At 36.0% G+C, this 23,943-nt stretch overlaps 2 protein-coding genes across 13 annotated transcripts in view; one reads left to right on the forward strand and one right to left on the reverse strand.

Annotated features, from left to right (window-relative positions):
• Nrm (neuromusculin) overlaps nucleotides 1-23,943 on the forward strand; it is a 427,671-nt gene that overhangs the window by 348,533 nt on the left and 55,195 nt on the right. For all 11 annotated transcript variants that reach the window (XM_072016774.1, XM_072016776.1, XM_072016775.1 and 8 more), the window contains 7 exons: nucleotides 2,208-2,358; nucleotides 7,241-7,352; nucleotides 12,966-13,144; nucleotides 18,976-19,320; nucleotides 19,672-19,938; nucleotides 21,812-22,168; nucleotides 22,514-22,774. In XM_072016774.1, coding sequence (XP_071872875.1) covers nucleotides 2,208-2,358; nucleotides 7,241-7,352; nucleotides 12,966-13,144; nucleotides 18,976-19,320; nucleotides 19,672-19,938; nucleotides 21,812-22,168; nucleotides 22,514-22,774 — 1,672 coding nt within the window. The remainder of the gene's footprint in view (nucleotides 1-2,207; nucleotides 2,359-7,240; nucleotides 7,353-12,965; nucleotides 13,145-18,975; nucleotides 19,321-19,671; nucleotides 19,939-21,811; nucleotides 22,169-22,513; nucleotides 22,775-23,943) is intronic.
• The window catches only part of Kar (monocarboxylate transporter 10-like protein kar), a 195,950-nt gene that overhangs the window by 49,096 nt on the left and 122,911 nt on the right, over nucleotides 1-23,943 (reverse strand). The gene's annotated exons all lie outside the window — the stretch shown is intronic.

The following is a 23,943-nucleotide window of genomic DNA, read 5'->3' on the forward strand; positions in this document are numbered from 1 at the left end:
GAAAACTTGCATTATTGATTCTACGGGGTGACAACATTCGTATTAGTTCACCATGTTTTGTTTTCTTTATTTTGTGTTCTTACGTTTTCACGGCATCAGCATACCGACACGTTATCAAAGAAACGATAAGACTTGGTCGTTCGGTCTGCCTTCCATTACGATCGGTTAGGATAAACACTCGTACATAGGGTGAATCAATAGCCATTAGTATACTTGTGAGTATACTAGTATACTTAAAATGAGTCTAACAATAGAAAATTAAATATAATTAAATTAAAAAAATTAAATATAAACTATTTTCTGTTATAAATAATTGTATCTTAGAAGATGGAAACAATTTTTATAAAATGATTTTATACACTAATATGATTTTTCCTGTATATTTAAATTTATCAGTTCCTAGTGGGTAAATATTTTAAACTTGAATATTTCCTTCTTTTATGATAATTTTAATTTCCGCAATATTTATATAATACACCTTACGATCGACTAAAAATTATCGTTTGTCTCAGAATGAGCTCGTTACGAGACGTTTATCGAATCTTGCAAAAACAAGCAAACTAAACATTTCCAATAACAATCTATCGATTTCGTTATTCTGGCAAAAGACACTGTATCAAAATTTATATAGGATTATCACAAAAAGTCTCTACTAAATCCAATATTCATCGTTTTCACGATTCTCTTGGGACAGCAAACACGATTGTTCGCGAAATAATTACCAGCGCAAAATATCAAAGAGAAATTTTGCGAACGTCACACTGCAATCGTGGAGGGCGGGTCTTTTTCTTATTTTTACTTTCTGCCATTTTTCTCGTTATTACGGTTCCGTTTCGCGGAGGAACGAGCACATGTGCACGATGACTCGTGAACAACACACTGAAAAATACGTTCGGTGGAAATGGTCGCAGGATTTTCAATGACGTTGTCCTTGCTCAACGCTCGCAGGGGATGTCACTATTTAAATTAAACGACGAAGCCAGGAAGAAAAATTCAATAACGTTGTCGTTCTACGATAGATCGTGGAATTTTATAAGCTGATGAATTCGTGGGACGGTACAGGTATAAACGTGGTATTAATCCTCTTTTCTTGCGGCTTTTTCCTTGTTCATAAAAAAAGAAGGAGAGAGAACCGAAGTTATATTATTGAATTTTTGAATAGCCGAGGGTTATTAAATTGGTTATACGTAAGATCCTGGTGGCTGAAATTGATTTAGAGGAACATATTTCGGTTGAAAGAGTCGATTCTTTGGAATTTACTTAAAATTTAATAAATATTCTTCCTGCTGGTTAGAAATTGACGATATTTTGTTAATGTTGATAATTTTGGATTTTAATTGCCGAAATAATGATATAGGAACACAGAGTTCACACTTGGAATTTATATTAAAATAGTTATATATTCATTTGATTAACGATTTCAAGGATATTCATCGATACACACTTGCACGCGTCTCAGCACTTCCTTTGCCTCAACTTCTTCCATACCAGACTGTTAATCGACTGAACAGTTTACATTTCTTTGTTCTCGAGACGCCGCGCACACACATACTTCGACATACTCATATTCATATACATGTATCACCACTACGCAGCTAATCTAGTCTAGCACATAAAATTATACATATCTCGTGGTTAAGTTTACGATTATCAGATCGAGAATACTCGACAAGACAAATTTTCTATTTTACCATACTTCTACGTATATAATAAGTATTTTTAAGACGAAGTATATTTTCTATCGTTACAAGAGTATCAAAACAAATGCTTTCGAAAAGAAAAAGTAGCATAAAGATTCTCCCATGAAATCTGCTTATATTTCCAATCGAATGATGAAAAATCCGATTATCTGTGCATTGTACGTCGACGCATAGGTATACAAAGACAACGAGAAATCAGTGAAATTAAATTGTGTTGCATCAGTACGATGGTGCAGCAACGAGTACGGCTTTAATTTTATTCCCATAGATTTCCTATCGTGTCCCATTTCTTTCATACGATTTTCCGCACGTGTAACAGCAATGTGGCTCGAAGAATCGATCGACTCATTGTTCACTACGGCTCGTGAAAGATCTTGTTGAATAGTGAAAGTAAAGTTGCAAGTTACGGCATAACATCCAGAGATATGTTCCCTGTCGACAGCTTTTCCGTTAACAGATGATGCTATCGACGACTTAATATATCTTTTTCGCGTTCTATGTTCGCAGAAGGATGGCACGCTGCAGACCACAAGTTCTCTGGCTTTTACGGCGTCCGTGTACGACAACGGAAGAACGTTCAAGTGTTACGCTGAGAACTCAGTTACACGTTCTGAAGACATGAAACCGATGATAGAATCGATAACCATCGAAGTTTTATGTAAGTGAACCATAATTCTTGACGTATCCGTCCCTGCTTACCGCCATAACGAACTCTCCTTTCCCTTTGCTTGCCTCGTCGTGGACGCATAAAGTGCTCGTCCAACGATTTTTATGCTTCGCCTTTCTCTATCGAGTCTCTCAAAGAAGGAAACAGTTTAAGTATTTATAAAAAGAATGCGATACAGCACCGTATAAAAATGTAAAGTTCTTCTTTTAACGCGTGTTCTATAAGTTTTTACGTGTTTCTTGAGAACACGAACAAAATTGAGAACGTAATACTTGAAACGTCTTAAGATTGTTCGCGATATAATCTTCCGGTAATTTGTTTCTCATTTTACCTTTCGAATGTTTTACCGCGCATTCTCGTTTTAGGATGTCCTCGTTTATACGTATAAATCTTGTATATATATCCAAATGGGCGTGAATTACGCGTGTTAAATTGCAAGCCTGTGAACAGGGATAGAGATTACTTAATGGTGGACACTCTGTCACCCCCATTAGTAACGAAATCACAAATAGTTAACGCACGCTAGTGGCCATTAAAAGGCGATTATAGATTGCAATAAACGTTTAAGTCTTTTAACGGCTAAAGCGGAAAAATATGGGTCACGCGTAGTGCACTATTAAAACCGGATATATGTAATTATAATAAACGAATACAGGAATGATCGGATTATACGTAGCTCTGAACCTCTTACCGGAGTCAAGGGGCTGCGATGTATTTAAAATCTAATAACCTTCTTTCCCTATTTTCGGTTCTTTTTGGCCTTAAAATGTCCACATTGTCACGAAAAAAAAAAAAAGATGAAATATTCTTGATAAGGGAACATTTCGAAAAAAGATATCAATCGTTGCATGACAAACAACTATTTGAGAAAAAGTAATACATAAGATCGCGTAATTTTTCAAAATAAATTTTGATTTCAATATTTTTATGACTCATCAAGCTGTTAAGAAAGCTGTCTGCAAGAAAGCTAAATGTGTCTTCGGTCGCGAAATATTCCCCTGCTGTTTAATCTCACCCGTTCCCCGCCCTTTTGAACGCAATTAAATTGCAGTAACGAGCTGCGAGCAAGATAACGATGCATCTTCCCTTTTGTCCAGAATTTATGATATTTGCACCATGTCGCGGACGAGTATTTATATCCGGAATCGTCGCGCTTTTGGAACAGGGAGAAATGGCTTCCAGCTATGTTCGATAATAGGAATTACGTAGTTAAAAAAATTAGAATGTTTTGTTTGGAAGGGAATTGGAAGAGATTTTTTAACTTGCATATTGAAGTTGCATATTATTAATAAAATTTATCGACTAAAATTATTTCAGCATAGGATAACTTCAAAAATATTGCTCTACGTATTTCTTCGTTCTGAAATTATGTATAGAATTATCTAACAAAAGTATCGTGACATGAAACGATTTTGAACAATATCATTCTACGTGTTATAAAATTATTGAAATATTTATGCAATAAATTTATTATAAGGAAAAAAGTTACATATATAATTATCTCATAAAAACTCTTTCGATAATAATTTTGAAAAAAATTTTTAATATAATCGGCAACATTGGATTTAACGTTGTTAAGGATAATAGGAAAAGGACAAAGATCATTTTTAAAATATACAGTAATTCTACGTACAGGCGAGGAGCATATATGATATTAAAACGACTAGAGAATAAAGTTCGAGAAATGTTGAGCAAGGGAATGTTAATTTTAGAATGGAAATACAACGTGGTAAATAACCTTACGTAGTTGTGGAACTGTGGTGTATATTAAAACAACTAAAAAGTAAGTTGGAAGACCAAGGAGAGGATTGTTGTTGTTGAACAAACAAACGTTATTTCTGGGATGGAAAGGTAGCCGCTGCAAAACAATTTTGCATAGTTTCCAGAATCCTACGTTTACTAAGCGTAGCAAAAGTACGAAACAATGAATTTGAGGGCTCGCAGTAATTGAAATTTATTATAAAAATTCAGTTCAATCCAGTAAACATTCTTAACATTGATTGATCTCCAAAAATACGAATAAACAATAATTAAACACCCAATGAGACGCAAAAGTCAATATCAAAATTAATTTTCATCGTACGTTTACAGTGTAATATAAAAAGTAAGATGTAAAATACATACAAAAAAAAAAAAAAAAAAAAAATAATGAAATAAGTATATGTTGCTACAGAACATTGACGAGTTCATAATTTCCGGAACGAAAGTAAAGAAATAAAATTCAATAAGCTTCAATAAAATTTTATTTTATCTACTAAAAATTAGAACGAGTAGTATCCTACAATAGATATTTACAGTAGTTTTACGTAACACACGCGTTCTATGTATCCTTGCATCTTCAAAATTTCGCATAAATGCGTAAGAATTCGTAGCCTGATATTAGTCTATCAGTTAAAAGTCTAAAACGAAATTAAACCGAATTGAGACGATCAGAAGATCAGGCGAACCGAGAAAGAAAAAAAAGAAAGAAAAAAAGAAAGAATCGCTATCGTATGCGTTTCTCGTCGAAACAGTCGTCGTAGCCATTGTCATCGGAGCCCATCGATAAAATTACTATTCTCGTACGTTTGTCTCTGGAAAAGTACTAAACGCTGAAAGCACGATTAGAACGAAATTTCACCGATCGGAGAACAGTTAGTCCGCAAAAAAGATCGTAAAGAATCGCCTGTAATTTAACTGTACCGATCCGGAGGAATAAAGGCACAGAATGATCCCGACGTTCTTCCGGGGGTGGAAATGGCGGCTGAAGTAGACTTTTTCGCGGTGTTTGATCAACGTCCAATATAGTCGGCCTGAAATTAAGTTACACTTCACAGGTCACGGTTGTACATGTATATATTCCTGTTTTATCGCACCATCTCCAATTTGCTTTTTCGCTCTCGCACAAAGGGTATAATCGTAGATTCAATTAAATCGAATTAGATCGTTCGATGCTCATTCGACTGGCGGTCTCGTAATTTCACAGGGGGAAAAGCAAAACGAACTAGTGTTGCGCTCGAAACTTCTCTACCAAGCCTTCACATGCTTTTAGATGTATACTAAAACGTTTCGTAATCCTAATAAATTTGTTTTTCTATCGAGTTTAACATATCGTTATAAAAGCATCTTCCTCCTTTCCCACCACCTCTCTCTATTTACAGATCAACTTCTTTATCCTTAACGGATACAGACAAAAAGAGAATTGATTTTTGTTGTACCTAACTAAGCGAGATTCGATACGCGAGTTCGATATAAAATCCGAAATAACATATACGAAATCCGAAATAATAATAAATGTTCTCGAAACATTTGACAGTTTCCCCAATGATTCTACAGGTTCGCTAACATTTTCGTAACTTTTCTAATATTTGTCAACGAGGCGTATATATTTTTTTATTCGTCACACCAGAGATACAGGAAAACTTCTACATAAAGAAATAATTATTTTCCAAATCGTTCACTCCCTGTTCTCTGGCATTTTATTACGCTGTAAAAGGGTTAATCTGTTCATATATGAAATCTAATAATTATTCGAACGATGCTTTCATTTAGCAGACTAACGTTTAGTATCTCTCGATTGCACGAGCCAGACGACGAAAAGATTCTCTGTCATAACGACACGAGGAGGACAAGACGGATAGCCTCGCGTCTGGTTGGTGTTTCCATTTAGGTCTGGCGGAATAGGTGGAAAGGGGAAAGTTTCGTTTTCGTAGCCAGCAGGAAAACTATCCACGGATTGGAAACGTGAAACTCGTGCGGGTCTGGCGCGTTTCCAGCTTCTCTTCCCCCTTAGACAGGCCACTTTCGCGACTACGTACTTACGGGGGTTTTGTTTTATGCCGGGCATTTTGTGCCGTCGCGTTTAAACATATCTCGGAACGCGGACGAGGCTGTACCTTCCGCTTCCTAGGACTTCTCTCAGGGCACACGCGTTATTTTAATTCCAGACGCCTCGCAGCTACGTATTCTCGGATGGCGGACGCGTGGATTTCCCAATTCTACGGCCTGCACGATATCAACTCTGCGATAACCTTTGTGTCCGTACATTCCTAAAGTGCGTTATTTTAATACCATGCAGGTACTATGGGAGTAAGAGTTGGACATTTCGAGGATTTGCCATATCTGTTTACGGAGAAGAATAAGAAGTGTTTATTAAATATCGTTTTCTCGAAAGGACGATTGAAATTATTGCAAATTTTCTATGATATTTTTCTTTCGCTTCAACCTCCAAAGTATTTAATTTTATTTTACAAATTTTGCAATTGTAGGTCTCTTTTACCTGTTTGTTCGTTAAAATTTTTTACGAGATTATTCTTGAATTTTTTTTACATATTTTATACCTTAGAGAAATTTTGAATCTTTTGTTCGCATTGATTCGATATTTTCAACTAAATTCCCTTCTCTTCTCGACAATATATTTTTACTTTGATGTTTCCTCGAAAATGCAGTGGACGCGTGTAAAATCGATCGAATCATTATATCCTCGTACCACCCGTTATAAACGGGATAGTAAATTTCGCGATTCACGCCTTTCCCTTTGCAGCTATATATCCTTCAATTTGGCTACGTGTTCCGTGACGTCATATTTTTCAGTTTCCTCTTTTTACGTGAACACGTGCTTCGGCATAAAACCTCGGCGAGATAAGATCCTCTCAACGCCGCTCTTTCATCTTCGTGACGAGAGTTTCCACATTTTCACAGGGACGCTTTTAATTGAATTATCTCCGTGTTCTGATTAAAGAACGGCGCGATACAAGCGAACGAAACAGCCACGACTACTCAAAAGTAAGATACAAACGTTATCAGTGAAAATGTTAGTGGGCTCTTCTCCATATTTATTTTATAAATTAGCATATGTACGCGTTTAACATAAAGAATAATTTGTCTGTTGCAGATCCACCTATAGTAACAATTAAACCAGAGAACATCACTGTGAACGAAACTGAAGATTTTATAGTATTCTGCGACTATGAAGCGAACCCGGCCACTCTGTTAAAAACAGCATGGTAAATATATCGGAATTTATTTTTAACATTCCTCGATATTTGCTACAAATATTAACTCTTCGTTTATTAAATCTACCATTAACAATTAATAACTAATGCCTATTAAGTATTTACGATTAATCTCTAATTTTATTTATGTCTCTAAAAATGTCCAAAACAACAACGTCGATATTTCGAGTGTTCTATAAGGACGATATATATGAAGTTCAAAAGAAATCTCGGTGCTTTCAAATAATAGATTGCTCGCATTTATAAACGCGAGTGTGTATAATCCATTGAATTTACCAATGCCGGAGCTATTAAAAAGAAAACAGGAATACATTCGTTGCTCTTAATCCGCCGTTTAGCGCACGAATTAGTTTGGACGCGCGTTATTTCGCTCGAATCAACTTGCAGCCTGTATAGCTTGCGTATAGCCTTCTACGAGGTTTATGGTGCGCTATCGTAGTCGTAATAGAAATTGATAAAACGCGCTGAAACGTAAATTGAATAAAAATAGGGAGAGGGGGGGGGAAAGAGGAAGAAAATCAGAAATTTATGTTGCCTGTCTTTACCACGTGGTTCTCTGAATCACGTAAATCTATGTTTTTCATTCTTCAGATGTTGACACGTTCTCTCTTTCTCGTGAACGATTTTGCTCGTTTATCAAGCTTCCTACTTCCGAACTACCACGGGGAAGTTTAGTCGTTTTATAGTACCTTTTCACAAGATCGATCTAGCGTTCTTTGTAGAAAAAGGAAATAGATAAATAAATCGCCGAAAAAAAAAAAAAAAGGAGAGAGAAAATTGCGGACAGGCAATTTAGCAAGAAATTATGATAGAATGCTGTTGTTAAAAGTAAGGTAAATTGTTTGACGTTGAACGTGTATTGAATTACGCTGTAACTCTTGCCGTGAATAGAGTAATTGGCTCGGAAGTATATTGAAATTTTTTTATTACTCTACTGTCTTTTCTTAACTTTTTATAATTCATTGTTCCTACCTATAAAAGATGAAGCTTTTATTTCTCTTTTTCGTTCGCGTGTTATTTACTTATTAGTTAGTTGTTCACAGTCGAAGTTTGAAAAATAGTTTAACCAACATTTAGCTCTTACTTTGTCAAAGAAAGTCTGTATAAGAGGAAATGATAAAACTACAGGCATATTCGAGTATAAAAAATAATCTACGTATGAAACGTGAAACATAAATCGCGAAAGTATCCCAAAAAGCAATGTTTTTCAACTCTGACCCGTACGTTTCCTTTTAAAAGCCATCACAAATATTCTCAATATGTTCAAGAGTACAGCAGCTCCACGCAAATATCCATCGATTCGTTGTAACAGAATAATTCCCTTCTTTTTTCGTAATTATTCCTTTCCTCTTTTACCTATAAACATCAAATACCTTTATCTTTGATTAAATATCGTTGCGCTGAATACTACCGATACCAATTAAATTTCTCTATATTTGTTTTGCCTCCATTTTTCAATATTACGGTTTAACTAATTCCTTTGGTTTCTCAATTAAATCAAACTAAGACAAAATTGAAACAAATTTAATCAAAGATACCGTAATTTTTCCTCTTCGAGCAAAATCGTATTTTCCTTTCTCACGAAACAATTTCGCGGTATAATTCGTACACGTCCGATTCTCGGTTCGATTCAACGCGTACTTAACGCCAGCAGAATATTACCGATCAAAGAGACATTAGACTTTATTGATACCTACTTCCGCTACTTGTCTACTTATACTTTCTTCTACATATATCTCTTCCTTATCGTATAATTTCTCTCTTATAACGGTCCCGTCTCTGCTTTTTCCTTTATCACAGAAACCCTTGCCGCTCATCAAAAGCTCGTTCTTTCCTCTCTTCGTACGAAACACCAAAACACCATCGTTCTATATTCTGCTCATCGGTCGCCAATAATGGCGTTCCACGGAACGCATTAAACGATGGTTAAACGCGTTATCCTAAGAAGCGTTAAGAGGCACCTCGATCGAGCAGCATTCTCTCCTTCCATGAGAATCCAGCGTTCTCGGTTTTCTCTACAAAACTGCTCTGTAGAGTTTATTGACGGCTCGCGCGAGTTTATAGCGTTTCGCCCAACCACGGCTAACTGTGTTATAAAAGAGGACGGAAGTAACTGGAAGTTAATCCTCGGACGGCGAAGATTGGATTGAACTTGGCCCGCGACGATACAGATTCTTTATCGACTTAATGTAATATTATAGAGAGCAGCCAAGAGCCGTTTTATGGGCGCGGTTTTAAGCTTTGCCTCGAAAGGTGGTATATCGTGGATGTGCTACACAGATGATCGAAGTATCCAGACGCGGGCAAAAATTCTGTCTTCGGGTTGGAATAAAGGGGTAAAATCTAGTTTGCATAAAGAAATGATTAGTATGGGCTATTTGAGTACTTTATCGTGAAACTTTAGTTTCTGGTTCCTTTGCTGTATCATTTCGCTTGCGTATCGTTACGGTAACTGGTGTTCTTAATGAAATTAAGGTCCTTTTGCTCAACCGAATTAAAAAAAAAAAAATGTTATATTATCCGCGAGATTGTAGAAATCACGAGTTACAAGTTACCAGTAGTAAGAAACACTTTGCTGCGCAAGTAATAATTTTGATAATAAAACAAATAATATTTTATGGGATTAATTGGTAAATTATCGCGCGAGATGACCCAGACGATGAAACAGCTTTTCGTAGGATCCTTATCATTTTGTCGTAATTATTCACTGTTCTGTCTCGTTGTTTAATATAAGATCGATGAATGAATTTGTCGGAAGCTAAATTGATTAATATTGTACTCCTTATAAATTTTTCAATTTACCTTTAAATTTATGGAGTTGTTTTTTTAATACAGTTACTGGGTGGCTCCAATAACAGACTATAATAAAATGAGATACACACATATATATATATAATATGAAATAGAAATTTTCTGGTGACGAAATAATATTTCAAATTGATTTATTAACATCTCCAGTCGTTTATATTTCTAATGGGAAAGATTTCGTCGCATAAATCTGTATCTCTTACTATATAAATTTATTATTAAAAATCAAGAAAAGGAATATATCGCACAAACCGTGCAAGCACGAATGATTTATTTCTCGAATGAAATTGTTTATTACGAGAATTTTACTAATAAATACAGAAATAAATAACTTGATGATATCTGAAGGTATCTATGATTATGGTAATTCTTTACAAGCGTCACTAATTGACGAAACACGTACAAAATAAATTCTACCAACAATGAAGCTATAAAAAAACTATCATAATCTTTTAATAATTCTTATATTTCGTCAAATATTGCAGGACGACGAATTAATAATCTTCTCTTTCGTGGCATTTCAAAAAACAATTTTACGAAAGCTATAAGAATCCTCTTGAAAAACTACCAAATCGAAAGAAAGGAATTAAGATCTTGAAATAAACATTTGAGCCACGATTGTTACTCAGTTCGCGTACTGTGGTCAAATTCTTTTACCGATCTCGAAGCGGCGAACTCGTGCAACCGTCTATCGACCGTGTATACCTACCGATATTGGATTTCAAAGGGTTAATACACAAAACGACGGAGACTTTGCCCAGGTCGATGGTAGTTTTCCAACACCTCGAGCACGACTATCGTGCTGATCAATTTTCTCACAGGGCGTTAATTAGCGAATCGAAAATGAATATTCTGAATTGGAAATTTTTTGCAACGCCGCGGCACATCGATCTTCCAAGTTATTGCCAAGCAATTAATGCCTCGATACCGTGGAATTTTCCTGCTAAGAGAACTTAAGAAAACTTGGAGGAAATGTTCTGTAGATACAGTGCCCGTAATTCATGGTGCCTGTTATGGGATACAGGGTGATTTTATAGCGGCGAATAAATGAAAGTTTCAGATTGATACACTACGAATTTGTATACCTTCTGTACGAAAAACTCTTTTTACCATATTGGTAACAGACATCTATATATCATATCTATTCGTGTGTATTGCTCTTATCAGATTAATGTGAATGCATTTTGCAAAATTATATTGTCCTTTTATGCTTCCTAATTTATAAACTTCGTTTTGTTCGCTACTATGTATGACGAAATAAATCGAAAAGATTCGTTGGTCCTCGAGCAAATCAACCGAGTATGATCAAAGTTCCATTCAAGGAAACGACATTTCATAATCAACGTTCAACAGTCTCTCAACTTCGATCAACATTTTACCAATATTTTTCGTAGATACAGCAGAAAAGGTTAACGAAAAATTTACACGACCATGCAGTGTAAAAACGAAATACACCGTCAATGTATAAAAAGCAATCATATTGATTCTCCTGGAAAACAGCTACTGGCGTATATACATACGCTAAAATTCCGCAGACTATCAAATATTTAGAAACTCGAGCTTCGCGTCTCGTGTTCGATAACGCATAGTGTGCAGCACCGAAGGTATCGGAACTGGAAGGATTTAAAGTATCCAGCGCAGCAGGCTCGACAGCGGCATTCGAAACGTCAAAATAAAAAGGCGCGAATTTATCGGGATGATTTATTATATTTTTCTGTGGGCGCAACCTAAAAACCATATTTCACGCTGATGCATGTAATGGCGCGTGTGCACGCGCACGAGTTCACGAGACAGAGACAGAGAGAAAGAGAGAAGGAGAGGAGGAAGAGAGTTTCAATTCCAGGTGTCGGCTATACGAGAGAAATATTCCGGTAAGAAATTGCTACCGTGTGGCGCAATAAAAATACATGAAACGCGATTACTACCGAAAACACGATAATTACGAGAGCACGATGAGCGTTGATTAAGAGTCATCTGTTCGATGGCTACTTTACGCTCGACATCGACCATGGAAACCCGGTTATCATTGAGACAGGCTACGATACGGTTTCACTGGTAAAAATTGCTCGTTAACAGCGTACGAATTGCTGGTACGATAAAAAAGAGACAAAAAGAGAGAGGATTATTTTCGTGACGATTGTAAAGCGATTTTTACGAGAAATTTTCATCGTGTATTACTTGCGAACGTACTGACATGTTGGATATTAAAAAATCGTAGCGTAACTGTTGTGTACGCGGTGGAATAGGATAAAAGGGAACACGTGTTTAACACTTTCCGGTAACTGTAAACTGGCGTTCGTTCGAAATGCAGACTATTCCAGATTTCATCGTGGGTGATGTTTTTCGTATTGCAAACTGGTTCTGCTGTAGTTGTAATGTTTCGAAAATATTGAAAATCTGATTGGCTGAGACTCTCGTTTCGGTTGGTTGATTTCTGGTCGCTGTAGGATCCAATTTAGATTTGTTCCGAGTTTATTCGTTTTTTCATATTTAATTTTGTTTTATTTGCGTTTTCGGTTCCAACGATTATCGGAAAACCCATGGAATTTTCAATGAAATTGTTTTTACGTTTTCAATGTAATTGTATTTACGTTAGAAATGAATAACGTTCTTTTTAATCGTTCGTTTTTCATCTGGATTTTAAGAACGGGGGAAAATAATAAGTAGATGATATAAAATAGTGTGCGAGGGGAAATAGTATAAATTTGATATAAAATCATCGCAGGAACAATTACTTTCCTTTCCCTTCTTTTCACGTATCTTTCTTTACAGAACGTGTTTTATTTACTTGTTCAGGTATCGAGACGATAAGGAACTAGTTCTAACCGACGACCACTACGAGGGTGGTATCACGGAACAAACGGCTCTTACCGTGAAAAATGCGACCCCCAGTGACATGGGCTCTTACAAATGTGTACTAGAAAATAACATTGGTTCATCAACGTCAGAGGACATCGTACAGGTCTCGGTTCTATGTAAGTATCGTGAAAATCAATGAATATTATTTTCACCGAATGATCGACAAGTTATTTAGAAAATATCGATTTAATAAATTTTCCTTCTAATATTAAATTTTCAAATCATCGCGCTGTCAGATCTGCAAAATTTTAACCATACAAATTCCATGCATATTCATACGTAAGATCAAATCCCTATCGAAGTATCTGTTTTTAATAATCCAGAGAAAAATACGATAGGTCCAGGAGAAAATAAAATCGATATCATCGATGGGAAGAAAAGATACACGGAGAAACAGTTCCGTTCCGTTTCACATTACGACAATTTATCGCGTTTTATTCCGGTAAACGATATTTATGCGTCCATAAATTCTCTGGAACGCCGCTTAAAACCAATGCCAGGACATACGTAATGCCTGCATTTTTATTTCCGAACATAATCTGTCCAGCTTTCTATTTGTAAACTTTTTCTTCACGCCACGCTACCCGATCGTAAAACGCAAAAACGTTTATTAAGGTTTTACAATTTCATACCGGAACCGCCAACACAATTCCGTTGACGTGATAATTGATGTAATTACGTATGATAACTTACCTAATTATAGTTTCAAAGAAGACGGAGAAGATCAACAGAATGTACATTTTTTTTTGAAAAGTACACTATTCGATTAATTTTATATAAACTATATCTTCGATAAATATGTTTATCTTCAGAGAATTCTTTATCTATTTTCTTTGCGAGGAGATAAGAAATTGTGAATAATTTATAAAAAAAGAAATCTTTATGTAGCCTAAGAAACATCGTATCGTTAAAAGGATTAACTGAAATATTCCAGTTCTCAAGGTAACAGATGTTTCGTCGATATCGCGTAAACCTTGTATTCCCATTATTCTATAAATCCTCCGGATCTGTCGTAGACCGTATCGCAAATAAATTCAACGACAGCGAATCCAATGAAAGCTCATTTGTCGGCAAATAATTTTTTCGATTTTCTAAAAAAAATACGTGAACGATAAGAAAGAAAAGAAACGTGTAGAGAGAAAGAAATATCCTGGTCTGGTATCGATTTGTCCGGCCATTTTGTCGTTCTCGGCATGGCCATGCATTTTGCACTTATCTTCATTACAAGGACTAATTTCCTTCTGGCTGCCCGGCCAACTCGAACCAACGATAAATCGTTCGGCAATTATTTATTCGTCGAGTGTAAATCAACGCGAGTAAAAAGGATAGTCGAACGGGACACAGCCCAATGCTATTTGTTTGACATTATCGTCGCGTATCTATATGTATTACCAGGATTTTACAACGTGTCGACCGATTAAAGCCAAAGTTTTTGAATATCAGGCGAGGTACTTGAAAATATGAAGTTAATTGCAGGAACTGACAGGCCAGTAGTTATCGTCACTTATTTAACCAGATAAATGAAAATCGAACCGTGCACGCTATGAATAATGAAGCGGGTATCTTAATTAGCCGATGGCCCAGCAATTACACGGTTCACCGAATCGTCAAATCGGCACGGGTGTTAATCGTTTTATAACTAATTTCGTTATCAAAAACCGATCGATTCGATCTTCACTCGTTACGATTACGAATTCAATAGAAGCACACTTACGTTCGTAAGTTTTATCAAATCGTTTTATTCTCGTTATCGAAAGCCAATCGAAATTTCGCTTGGTCTGGAATAGACTCGCGGCTAATTCGCAAGTCACTGCAGAATCGCTAACTTTGAACGTGATATTTGCTAAAATAGGATTCCACAGAAATCTGATAGTCAACGTTTTTTATGACCTACCGCATTATGAGAATCAAATCGATTCTGTCCTTGTTATTGTAATTAGCTCGATTCATAAATCATTGGAAAAGGTAAAATCGTTCTTGTTGTATATTTTTATTACTGTTGCTTTATATTTTGTTATTTTTTAACGCTTTCTTATAGCTGAAAATACGCACGGATTTCTGAATTAGCTTGCCATATTGAATTTTGAAATCGAATATATTCAAGGATAACTACATTTATCAACTTAAACGGAGTCTTGGGTGGTAGAAATTTCAGATATTAGAGCTGTGGAAAAGGAACGTGTGCGTGAAGTAGATAGGTTAATCCATTAAAATGAATGATTTCGATCCGAATCAAACGAGCTGATTCTCCCTCAGCCTACAATTTTTAAAACGAATTTCCATCAGAAGATTTAGGTATCGTCGGTGTGCCATTTAGGATTTCGGGTTCCTTTATGCCAGATCGTGGACAGCTCCATTTATCAAACTGATCCAATTGCCAGGAGGCACGATTTAAGTATTATTATAGCTTTTGCGAGATGCAAATGTGTCATAAAAGATCTGTTTCTCAAAATAACTCATATTTATTTATTCAATAAATTCTTTAAACTGAAAATATTAAATTTTTAATATAATACAAGTTTGATTGTAATTTAAATTTAACGTTGTAGTATTAATGTTTTAAAATTGTTCATCGATGATTAAAAATAATATAAGTAATAATCGATATTCGTTAAAAATTAAGGAAATAAAAAGCAAAAGATTAAATTTCAATTTGATTACCTGTTCCTGCCGCAACAGAACATTCTTTTTCCTACAATTACCATCAAGAAAGTTGAAAACTTCGTGTAACTACATTATTTAGAAATTTTATCACCGAATTATACTTTTGTCCTCAAAAATAAACTACGTACCAATTAAAAAGGAACAAAGCGACAAAATGAAACAACTTTAAACATCTATCAAGCTGCGGAGCGAAATACACAGGACGCAAACTTCCTTTCGGAATAGAAACCATGGAAATAGAATAGCTCCAGCAGAGTTTCGAATTCGACCAGTGTTCCGATACCGTGGAATATCTAAAAGCCACAGGATGAAGCGGTTTCGACAAAAGTCACACGAGAAAATGTTCATATAATTCAAGTTATCTAAACTAGTGGTAGCGCAATTGATGTATTGTGATACTTATAGCTCTACATTTCTGTCGGCTGAATATAATATGACCAATTTGGGAAAAACGTCAAAACATAAATTCAAAACGTACGAGAGAAGTATTGAAAAATACACGATTACCATTTTGTATTATACTTTATTAACCCTTTCACTTTGAAGTGTGAATATAAAGCGATCCAGATAAAGTATTATAAAACGTTTTCTCAGAAACAATAAAGATATTCGTTTCATTTTCTTTTTTTTTTTTTTTCATTAAATTGTTTGAAAAAATTTTAAGGGGTAATTGTTGGAGGAAAAAAAATCGGCTCAACTAGCGATGTTTGTTTCAATCCCATTGCTTACCATTTTGCTTGTATCTCTAAATCGACTTGATGAAACGTACGAAAAGGAAAACCTAACAAGTGCATCTTTGGTTATTACCGAACGTGTAGTAATTAAATCTTGGGTGTGTGCCAGTATCAGCGATTGCGTTAAATGGAAGGGGGTTTAATTTTTTAGTATTTGTGTATTTTCTATGAGACTGAATAATTGAAAATAGCAACTTGAATAGTTTCTTCTAATCCTGCATTTAAAGAATTAAATGGCGGAAAATATTCTTTTGAAGAGGAACTGAAAATTTCTTTTCAAGTAAACTTCTATCTAAAGAAAGCGAGCACGTTGTAAAAATACTTCAACATTATTCACGTGAATAAAGAACACATGGTAATTCACAGACAAACTCGTATTATTCAAAGTTTGTGTAACTGAATCTAAGTTCTCAATGATCTTGTGTAACGCGGTATTTCAATTGCATTGGTTTCTATCCATAATAATATGGAATTACGAGTATCGCAATTATGCGAATTAATTAATTTCAACTCTTACAGCAAACTTTCGAATAACAAGAAACCAATTAGCAGATCTCAGGTGGAGCGCCTACAACTACTTTCCACTTATTTTATTGTACTATATTATTTTTTTTTAATTCTAACCCTTTCTAAATCTCCGAATTCGAAACTTATTTCACATAATTTTACGTCGAAGGTGCAGGGATTGTACTGTATTATAAAAGAAAGATTCTTTTATGTGTCTGGCGAGAAATGTATTAACCTTGTTACTCGCGATTTGCCTCCGTTTTATTCTCATGCGTGACATTAAACCAGCACTAAAACAGAAATCTATCGTGTTTCAAAAAACCAATTCCAATTTCTCGACCTCCATCTGTCTCGTAAAACGAGCAAATAAATAGCGCCCCTTTTATATTAAGGTTGCGCAAGTTTTTGAATCCGATATTCCACCAACTGAGTCTTTAAAAAGTGCCTTGAATAAAATAAGAAGAAAATAGACGGATATTCTCACCGCGGTATTCTACAAAAGCGGGATAGTTAAGTAAAAAAAGAGAAAAGGTTGAAGCAAATCCACGGATCACCGAAACGATACGATTCGTTGTGCCGCGGAGGGAGCTGTAAATATATCAGCGTGGATTAAATAAGCTGTTCTCCCACACCCTCCAGCTGGGTGCCGGTTATTGGGTCAGCCATTCCGCGTTTCCGAGAAGTTAACGTCACGTTAACGTAAACTCGGCCGCGATACAATGAAATTCTAATTGCAGCCTTAATACCGCTCGAGGGTGTTGTATTTTCTACAAACAATCCATGGAAACGGGCCGTGAATTCGAACACGGAAAATTAGTTTCGTCGGGGCCGAATCCCCTTTCCTTTCTTTCCTACGTTTTTCTTTTTCCTTTCTCCGCTCCATCTTCTTCTCCTCTTCGCTCCTTTCGAGCACCGACTGCGCCGCCTCTCTTCGGATTCTTTTGTTTTGAACTTGCTGAAATCTTGATTACCTTGCCGAAGGTAAGAACGAAGATAAAAAAAGGAAAAGAAAAATTGTTTCAGCCAATCTGCTGATTGGATCGTCGACGAAAGTTTCCTTTCAGGTGCTCTCTGAACTCTGGTTGTCTCGTTTTACTGTTTATCCGGCTGGATGTAGCATAAACGGCCCGTTCTCTGGTATGTTCCATGCCGGATAATATATACGCTTCATTTTGAATAGTTTTGCCGTGGACGTAAATCTTTATGCGATGCTCGAACTCGTAAAAAATACATGAGCCTTCGGCTCTCTCTTTTTCTTTTTTTCTCGCTCTCTGTGACCGTTCGGCACACCAGACTCACAGATGAATCTTCTTTTTTCCTCTCTTTCGTTATTTATTTATTTACCTGTATTGATTAAGTTTATTCGAGCGAAGTATTACTTCTAACGTGGATGATCCAACTGGACAGTCACGTCCTCCGTAGGACATTAAATTAGTTAACTTATGTGGGTTGGCCAAAGTTATTGCAGTTTTTACTGCGGTTCGAGCATTAACTTTAGAAGAGAGGAGATGCTAGGATAGTATTTGGGTTGATATAAACATCGTGGATGAATTTCATTACAATGTCCCTTTTCATATCCTTCTCTCTAAAATATTATACTTGAGAAGAGAACAGTCAAATTACAGTAAGAAAATCTAATCTGCTAAAAAAAACTTACTTTAAATAATAAAAAGATCAGTTTTCGTAGTACTTTATAAAATTCTATTAACCTTTATAACTACTAAAGATGAGATGAGAATATTTTCAAACCAGAATACTCCTCGATGTAATCTCTCGAATAATATTACCTACTACTACTATATCCTCGATATTGCTCATACAAAATAAAAACGAATCGAACGAATACACTCTAGTATCGCGAAAGAGAAACAGAAAATTCCGAAAAACAGGTAATAACAAATACGAATGTAATGTTTCTGAAAAGAAAGAAGCGTAATATTAAAAATAAATTATAAAAAAAGAAAAAACAACCAGTCGATGTTTCCACATACTAGTCGATGATAAGCAAACGTTTCACTGTTCCGACTCTCATTTGCTCGCAGACAAGCCAGTGGTCAAGGTGATAATGGACCCGGAAACGCCAGTGAACGAAGCAGACCGGCAGAACGTCTCGCTGACCTGCGAGGTTGTTACTGGAAATCCAGCGAGCTTGACCGCCGTCCGATGGTACTTGGACGGGGACCTGCTGAAAGAACTTCCGGATTGCACGAGAAATAGCAGCGCAACCACCACGACCACCGAGGAATCTTTAATTTTCTGCGATATCGATCCGAGCAAGCTGCTGTTGGAAGCGGTGGGACGTTCCTTTCACGGGAACTACTCTTGCGAGGGTAGAAACGACGCTGGCTGGGGACCACTTTCACCGAGTGCACCTGTCATGGTCCATTGTGAGTCCCCCTTTTAATTTTTAATTCCTCGATCCGATCCATTTGCTCGTTCGCTCCCTATGCGAACCAACTACTGGGACTCCTGTTTGCGAGAATTTGTTTTTCTTTTTCTTTTTTTCTTCCCTTTTTATACCGCCAAGATTTATTTGCCTGGCGAAAGAACAAAATGCTGTTTCAGGTCAACGATTTTTAATTTTTTTTTTTTTTTTTTCTAATCACTAATAAAAGGTGCATTTTTAATTTTCCTATAAATACACAAAAAGATTCGCTGGTTAATAATAAAGAAAAACAAAGAAGTTTGGTCGGAGTTTCCGGTATAAATAACGAGTTGCTTGTTTTCCGTGTCGATAGACAAACCTGGGCCAGCTTCGATCTCGTACGAGCCCCAGCAGGTAATAAAGAAACGGCCATTGACAATCACGTGCTTCGTACTGGACCCAGGACGGCCAAAGGTAGTTGGCTTCAAATGGTTACGAGGCCTTCATAGACTTCCGGATGAAAACAACGCTACCCTTACCATCGAGTCGGTTAATTTGGAAACCGAAGCGAACTTTACTTGTCTAGCTTACAACGAAGCCGGCGACGGCGACCCGGCTACCACGTTTATCGACGTGTCTGGTGAGTTGTAAAGTTACTCGAAAAACTTTCTAATCCCCCGTCGAATAAATCTGTCGTCCGTCTTTCACGCGACGTTCATTTCGCGTTCGAGATTCGTGCACGGCCGACCGAGATAGGAAGCGCTAAATCTTACAGAATTTGGAAAATGTGGTGGAATAAGGGAATGAAACTAGATTCTATCTTACAGTATTTTTTCCCCTCTTTCCTTCGATATTTCAGGAATATTCTGTTTAATCTACCAAGGTACTTATAATTTGTAAAAATATATTTTATATTAAAAGAAAAGAGATTTGCTTAATTTTCTAATAAATTTTGTACAATTCTTTTTGTGAAATTTTTCATTTCATATACACGTATAAATTTGTAAGTAAATTAAAAATTTGATTCGATTATGTACGATCTATTAAAATATTTTAAAGTTTAACAAAAGTATGTGTCTCGGACAATTGAATATAATTACTTTTATTCACTTTTTAATTTCACATGCGTGTAGGAATTAATATTGAGTCGATTCTTAACTAGAGATGTTAAGGAAATCAGTGATTTCGTTTTCTACAAACTGCAACATTTTTTCACGCTGTTAATTTATAGCTGATGATACACTAAGCACAAGGTACACGACTATATATATATATGAATCATAATTTTTTATATATATACAATTTGTTTCGCGAGCAATTCTGGTAAAATTTGTATTTCCAAAAGAATAGTTACGCTACTTACGGCACGCACATGTCTGACATAAGGCCGATCATTTCTACTTAAAATACCATTCTGCCTCGTTATACGATATTCCTTTCCGCCTCTTTCTTAATGTTCAGTGTTTGGTTAGTCGACCGAAATTCTTTCTATTTGATACACATCCGTCGGAAGCTTCTGCACGTAGAAATGGTTCCACAATTGGAAGATTATTTTTTGAATGAAAACACACACACGCCTTTGAAAAGCACCTTCGTGTAATAAAACAAGAGAAAAATGCAAGAAACTCGCAATATTTAGAACGGTTAGAAAAATATCATTTTTTAAATCTCAAAATTCATTATACGTATATATGCTGAAAAATGTATTAAGCTGTAAATGAAACGTAACGCTTTATTACTTGTTACTTTTGTACAACAGAAAGATAAACTTATGTAACGTGAAAGAGCACAAGTGTTTCCACAGTTTCCGTGCTGTATCTAAATTAATGATTCGTATCTTGAGACCTCTGTAAACTTGTCTTGTTTCCTGTATTTTTCCTCCTTTTATTTGTTTCTCATTTCTTTGTGTACTTAATTCGCATAAGCGGCAACATACATTACGTTACGTTTACCAGCTACTTTTGCATAATATTTCCCCGATGTCATAGAGGCTTTATTCGACTCGTATTTCGTATAAAAATAGAGAAACGATAATAATATTATAACGCTTCACTGCGTTTCAGAGAAGAAGGCGCAACAACTATAGCTCGACGAATATTCACGCTTGAATTCAATATCTCCATGTGTCGACTCATTTTTGAAATTCCAACACAAATCACGTACAAACTCGTAGCTCATTTATTTAATTGAAACGATTAAATAATTTAAAAATTGTTAAAAAGTTTCGTCGCTATCGTGCTAAGATTTATTTAATTATGTTTGTCAAATTTTATTTCACACTTTCTCTTATCGATTCGATTATCTACGATAACAAATTAATTCGCACGCCAATCTATTCCAATTAAAGCTGCCTTAAAACAGCTGCAAAATCGTATCGTATAATAAAGTTTGGAAAATATTCCGCGTCGATTCGAGCTTATCGTAACGCAACGATATCGTATCTCATTCTCGATTCGTAACAATGCCCGTTCCGTTTCGAGGACCAGTTCAACTTGTTCTTTGATTGTCAATAGCGGAGCCAACGTTTATCAAGAAGCTGCTCCCTTATCACGGCTACGTGTACAATTCGCCGAACGTTAGCATCATGTGCTGGGTAGAGTGCGCTCCGATGTGCAATATTTCCTGGCTAAAGGACGGCATGCCGATGGATTTCTCGAAAACGAACCGATACTACCTGTCGAACGTTTATCATCCGCCTGATCCGCGAACGAATGACTTCGAAAGCATTCAATCGACCCTGGTGTGGAATCTAACTGCCTGGCCGAGCGGCCAACTCGATCGCGTCGAAGACAACGTCAGATTCACCTGCGAGAGCAGCAGCAACAGTATTGGTGCTGGAGTGAAAAGTAGCACGCACTTCCATGTGGAATGTGAGTTTATTTGATTTTCAGTGAAGTTAACTTAACTTCTCGAATACTGAAAATGTTATTCTCACATACTTTTCGATATTTATAGACTATTCATTTTTTCTCATTTCATTTTTTTCATGTCACGCGATATAAAGTTTAAATATTATAAATAATTACAATTATGGAATGTTATTTAATACGTTATATTTTATATTTGTCATTTATATCTTTTAATGCATTATTTCGCTACGATGCTCCCAAGTGGACTAACATAATGCTGTATTCGTGTTTGCACTTGAACAGTATGCACAAATACAGTCGCTTTACACAGCGTAAAGTTTATACGCGTCTTTTTCTTCGCAACAGTTCCGCCAGAAAATATGACGATATCAAAGAAGATAATAAACGTGACGGTCGATACGATACCGGAAACGGTGAGCTGCAATGCGAGAGCACAACCGGAGCCAACGTTTCGTTGGTTTCGGGAAGGTTCCACAGACACTATCATCGAAGGCCGTGTCCTCGATCTGAAAGTGGCGGTGCCTAGACGCAGCAACGGGACGTACTACTGCGAGGCATCGAATCGCCACGGAAGCCGGAACATTTCCATGGTCATGAATGTTCAATGTAAGTAAAGAAACATCCCAACGTGCAAGTTCCTCAGTCATCTCGAGTGACGTTCAAATATTGAGAAAGATTTATGTTCTCGTGGCAGAGCATTCTTCGAGAAAGAAATGGCAGAAGCTAAAAGAACGATTTCTCTCTCTTTCTCTGTTTCTTCGACTATTTCTCTTTTTCATTTTTCTCTTCTCTTTTTAATATTTTTCGTTTGCGTTAAGAAGATAAAGATGCCGGTGTTCGTTAAGATAGAAGAAACGTGGAAATGAAATTCAATCGCGTAAGCAGAAAATGCCTTGTTAAAAATAAAATGCCGAAGTGTTTCATAGAATTGGAGTAAATGATCCGAGAAAATCATCGATTATATTTTACGATTGCTTCTTAGTAGTGTCTTCCTTAAATTTATAACGAAAAATGAAAAATACGATTACATACTATGTTTTTTTAAAAAAAAAACATCTTATATGGAGGAGGATAAAGTTTTACTTAAATTAATTTAAGAAAAGAATTATATTTGCAAAATAATAGTAAAATAGTACTTTTTGCCATTTTCGTGAATACAAACGTTCCCCTGAATATTTTTGATTACGTTACGTATAATAAGAAACATGTTTTGGAATATCAGAGGAAATAAACTCCTCACGTTCGCATTACAAAGATCGATTAAATTGTTTAAGACTGTTTCACGTTCGATAAACCGAAGAACGATAGGAATTCGGCCGAAATTCGTTTGGTTTGAGGAACGTAATTTCGATCAACGGCGAGAACGTGATGAATCGTTCTTGAAATATTTCACGCAATTGCACGTTTCATCCCTTCATCGATTTCCAGTTTCTCCTACGTTTCATATCTCTTGCCTTATATTTGCAATCTCAAATATTTCCGAAAGTAATCAAATGCTGTAACTTGCTATTACTTGAGGTTTAAAAATTCATACTTTCTTCCAAGATACGAAAAGAAGCATCGAAACCAAACGACTTCAATGTACCACACGTTCTCTGATAATTCTATCTTCTAATTCTTAAAACCACGGCAATAAATCTATCACATTCCTACGAAGAATTATAAATTACTCGTTCTAGCGGTCTCTGATAGATGTAGCTATTACATCATTATCATGCTCTATATGTTCTATCTCAACAAAGCAGCGCAAGACAATGATTTAAGGAGCAAGTAAG

This window comes from Bombus fervidus, chromosome 14 (assembly GCF_041682495.2).
Source record: "Bombus fervidus isolate BK054 chromosome 14, iyBomFerv1, whole genome shotgun sequence".
Taxonomy (NCBI): Eukaryota; Metazoa; Arthropoda; class Insecta; order Hymenoptera; family Apidae; genus Bombus; species Bombus fervidus.